Raw genomic sequence first — 4,472 nt, forward strand, 5'->3', positions numbered from 1 at the left:
TTTCTGAATTAAATATACACTTAAGAAAAATCTTCTGTCTCACAGTTGTGTCCAAAAAACATTCCTCAGGTTTTCTGAAGCCCTTAGTGTACACACTGAGAAGGCCAATGTGAGCACTGGCATCTCCTTGGTCCTTTCTGTTTGTATAGCTAGTAGTAAAAACAAGTGCACAGAGTGCATGAATACAGTAGCAGTTGGATGTCCAGTACTAGCTTATTCTTTTAAACCTTCCCCAGGTTATTCCCCTTTCCCTGTCTGGAAGCATTAATCAGGGTGGTTAACGGGCTGAGTGTCCTGGGTTTAAACCACCCGCCTTGTAGATAGACAAATGAATTGACTAAGCGCTAATATATTTGTCATTAGACATTCATATCTGAGATGAAGACATTCTTCTGAGATGGCTATAAGCCATTGGTTAATGGGGTAAAATTAGATTTTTACAGGACTCTGTGCAGATAATTTTCTTAGGAAATCTCTTTCTGCTGAAGAGCCAGCCTGTCATGATTATAAAATGTGACGTTTCACCACTGTCTGATTGATTGCTCCTCAAACAGCAGAACTGTGGCTACAAGTGGTAGCCTGTGGCTCCTCCATTAAAGCTTCTGCACTAGCACAGAAGAGCTGTAGTAAGAGAAACGTCACATTAATGTACAAGCAAGCCCAAAGCTCTCAGCTCTGAGCATCACGGGACATGAAGGAAATTTCACGTTTGATCTAGAGCAGAGTTTTTCTGGGGAACCTCAGCTCCGGAACTTTCATGTCTTCAAATTCTAGGCACTCATCCATCTTCACGTGATGAATCCAAAGAAAGACTAATACCAAGGGAACTCCCTCTCAACAAAATCTCAGAGAAATGTCGAGTCATCTTAAACCATATAAATGCTAAATAATATAAAACCTGGCTGGACAAAAAACTTGCTATCAGATATGCCAATACCTGTCTTGCAATGATGGAGACAGAAGCGGGTAAGGATTTCCACATTTTCTCCCTATTTTCCCATAAACATTTTCCTCAGAAATGTCGTTTCCCATATTCTACCTTCCTTTGCAGGCTGAGGAAGGTACACGAAGAAAGCTCTGGGTTTTTCCAGGGGTATGAAGTATTTCATCTCTAGGACACTGTTATCTGCAGTCAGTTGAGATGCTTCAGACAAAAAATCCCCATCCCAACAGACAGGAAAGAGAACATATGATATCTTCTAGTTGCTAATTGACAGGAGTCCACAAAATCACCACCAAGATGTTCCAGATGAGCTTTTTATTTAGCGCTAGCGGTGATGCAAAGGGATAGATAGGCCACAGAAATATTCTACAAAAGATGAGGGGCAACTTGCTATACATTTAGCAGAGCTCATTTGCCCCAGCAAGAGGTCTGTGGGAGGGCAGTGCTATCCATTCTAAACTGGTGACTTATCTCTGGTCCTACATATGTCCATTACTGAGCTCTTTATATCATCCTGTTTTGCTTTCGTTCCCTTGCTTGTTAAATTTCCCTCGACAGACACGGTTTCATGATGTTCTCTGTGGCTGGGAGAAACTCCCCCCCTCAGCACACCCCTGGCTCTCACTTGTTATTCTCAGTTGAAATCCTCAAAAAGGCCGGATGCTTAAACAAAAGTTGGCAGTGTTTAGGCTGACATGTGCCACTTTTGTGTTCTCTTGTCTGGTAGCTCCTGCTTTTAGCCCACAGCCAGCCTGTGCTTGTTTTTTTTCTCTCCCTTGGAGACTTTCTTGGGAGAGTGTTGGCCATTTTGCGCTGAGTCCTTGTCTGAGCTTGCATGGGAGTGTTGGTTACTCTCACTGATACTTCTGTATTTTAGTAACATAAAATTAATATTGTGAATAGTGAGCGGCGACGGGTGCCCACCACGGTGAATTGTAAGAGGCAGAGTTCCCAAAGGAGAGGAGAGGAAGAGAAAGGGAAGTGGGAAAGAGAGGAGGGGATCCTCCCTGCGTTCCTCCCTGCCCGGCCTCAACTGCCCCGCGCAAACTGCCTGTGCTAACTGCCAAGCCAGTCCTCTCCTGCTGGCAGGTCCTGTGCGCGGCGCTCCTGGCACTTTTTATTTAGCCACTTTATGATTGGCCTGTGCCCAGCAAGGCATGAGGGAACGGTGTGATATGGCCCAGGGTGGGCATTGACCAAGATGGACACATCCAATGTGAGTGGGATCCCCTCTTCATTTGCATGCCCCCATCGGGACTTCCTCTTCCCTTTGGCACCCTGAGGTGGCCTCGCCACCTAATGAGGACGGGGACAGCCAAGGTTTTGCTCTCCCAGAGCCACCCTGCGCCTGCCTTTCACTTCCCTGCCAGTGCTCCCAGGCCCTCACAACACTGCAGGAGCCTAAAGAGGGACATCAAAATGGTCCCATGAGCCCTGCGTAGGGGCTGCTCTCTGCAAGTCCCACTATGCTGAGGTGGGCGGCATGGTTAGTGGTGCCATGTTCTTCATCCCGCAGCCCTGGTTTGTCGGCACCGTGGTGAGCCTCAGAGCCCTCCCAGACGTCTCTGCTCATATCAGTGCACTGCCCAGAAGGGGTGGAATTTTAATAGGAATGGGTTTATTTAATAGGAATGGGAAGCCCCAGCAGTGGCGCAGCTTCTTCTCTCGAATGTGCATCTCCAGGGCCTCCCGCACATCCTCATGCAGGAACAGGGCCTCCGCAGAAAAGAAGTAGGAGGGGGCAGGACGGGAGGGCAGCAGCGTGGGAGCCGTGCCATCCTGTACATGTACCTCCTGTGGGACTGCTGCACCATGGTGGGGAGAGCTCCCGGCTTGGTCTCTAGGGACTTCCTGAGGGTGTGCATCCACAGGAGCTTCCAGAAGCCCAGTCCTTGCTCCAGCCTTGCCACGGGACGAGGATCCGCACCAGCGGGCAGGCTGCCATCCTTGTGAGCAATGTCAGAGCCTGTGGTGGGGGGCAAGCCGGCCTCGTGGCGCACAGGAGCCATCTTGACGAGCTCCTCGGCCTGTCTGAGAGGCCCAGCATCGCGGGGAAGTGTGGCTGCCCCCTGGGTGTTCAGCGCTGTATGCTGGGGAACGAGTCTCCTCTGCTTTCTCTTCCGCAGCACTGGCTGCCACCGGGACCTGAGGAATGTTCTCTCGGCTGGGCGGAATGAGCTGGCCGTGGCCCGGTGCCGGCAGGAGTCGCTGGAGTCCCGAGAGGAGGAGGAGTACGGACAGCAGGAGGGTCTTGCCTGCCTGGCAAGGAGCCGCTGCTGCCTCTCCCTGACAGCCTGGCTGCAGCGCCCGCAGTCCAGACCGTAGCAGAGCAGGGTGCCCATGGGTCTGCTGCCCACCCAGAGCAGGCTGCTCCTGCAGCCGTGCGGCGCCTCAGCATCTGCAAGAGATGGGGGACGCGGAGCGCTGTGAGCAAGTGTCTGCGACGACGGGCCCTGCGCCTGGGCCAGGTGGCCAGCTGGCCTCTGAAGGTGTGGCCCGGCTGCCCCCAGGGACAAGCGTCTGTGCCATCCTCTGGAGATGCCTCTCCGTGTGACACTGGCCTCGGTGGCTGCTGTCACCGGGGGATAAGGGCAGGTGTGAGACTGTGAGGTCGCTGCCAGCTCTGTGACACCACCGAGCGCATCAGAGAGCCCAGGCGCAGGGCACAGACGCGGGACCAGAGAGGGGCATCCAGCAGGGCCAGGGGCTGGGGGCTCTGCAGGGAGCCCCCGGGCAGCAGGCTGGGGTAGGCCAGGCCCTGCTGGCTGGGGAGAGACATTCGTAGCTGTCAGGAGAGGGCAGTAAGACTGAGGAAGCCGTGCGTTTTCACTGGCCTCAAGGCTCCTGAAGCCTCAAGACTTCTGAAGCCTCAAGGCTCCAGGTTCAAGGGAATTGCTGCCCATGAAAGCTTCCTCGTGCCACCCTGGGGCCATGGAAGCAACACCTGCAAACAGTTTTGTTTCCTTCAGTGGCAATTGCCTGCATCCATTTAACAGCCAGGTTATTTTGCTGGTGTCCTCCTTCTGTTTGCTTTGGGGATGTACAGACAAGCATGCTTATAGTTATTAGAAAGCGCCTCATGGCAATAAACAAATTACGCTGCTCACCAAAAGTTACGACATCTCGCCATCTATCAACCTGTGTATGATGGTCCTCGTTGGTCCGTGTAGTTCATGGCTCCTATCCTTTAGGACTCGGAGCTTTAGACGGTTGGTGGATGGGGCGGTCCTTGCAGGAGCTCCCCCAGACAGCTGGTCTCTTTGGGCAATAAAACTTCTAGCGCCTCGACTGCTTGCACTCGTACCACACCAGAGAATTCCTGGGGGAACCACAGAATGGCTTGGGTTGGAAGGGACCTTAAAGATCATCTAGTTCCAGCCCCCTTGGAGGTTTTCCCAACTTTAGTGATTTTATGATTCTATGAAATACGTTCTCTGCCCCCGTCTTGCTCATGCAGACAGTCAAATGAAGGCCATCAAGCTGGTGCTATCATTTCTACTTGGTAAATACATGCTGACTGTTCCCAGCT

General features: G+C 52.2%; 1 protein-coding gene across 1 annotated transcript; it reads right to left on the reverse strand.

The window, feature by feature from the left end:
• Positions 1–2,383: 2,383 nt before the first annotated feature.
• LOC118256644 (uncharacterized) lies at positions 2,384–4,196 on the reverse strand. Its single transcript, XM_035563781.2, has 2 exons — positions 4,051–4,196; positions 2,384–3,341 (listed from the first exon to the last, which is right to left on the reverse strand). The coding sequence occupies exon 2, from the start codon at positions 3,283–3,285 to the stop codon at positions 2,566–2,568; it is 720 nt and encodes a 239-aa protein (XP_035419674.1). The 5' UTR covers positions 3,286–3,341; positions 4,051–4,196; the 3' UTR covers positions 2,384–2,565.
• Between the last annotated feature and the right edge of the window lie 276 nt (positions 4,197–4,472).

The sequence above is a fragment of the Cygnus atratus genome, chromosome 3, assembly GCF_013377495.2.
Source record: "Cygnus atratus isolate AKBS03 ecotype Queensland, Australia chromosome 3, CAtr_DNAZoo_HiC_assembly, whole genome shotgun sequence".
Classification (NCBI taxonomy): Eukaryota; Metazoa; Chordata; class Aves; order Anseriformes; family Anatidae; genus Cygnus; species Cygnus atratus.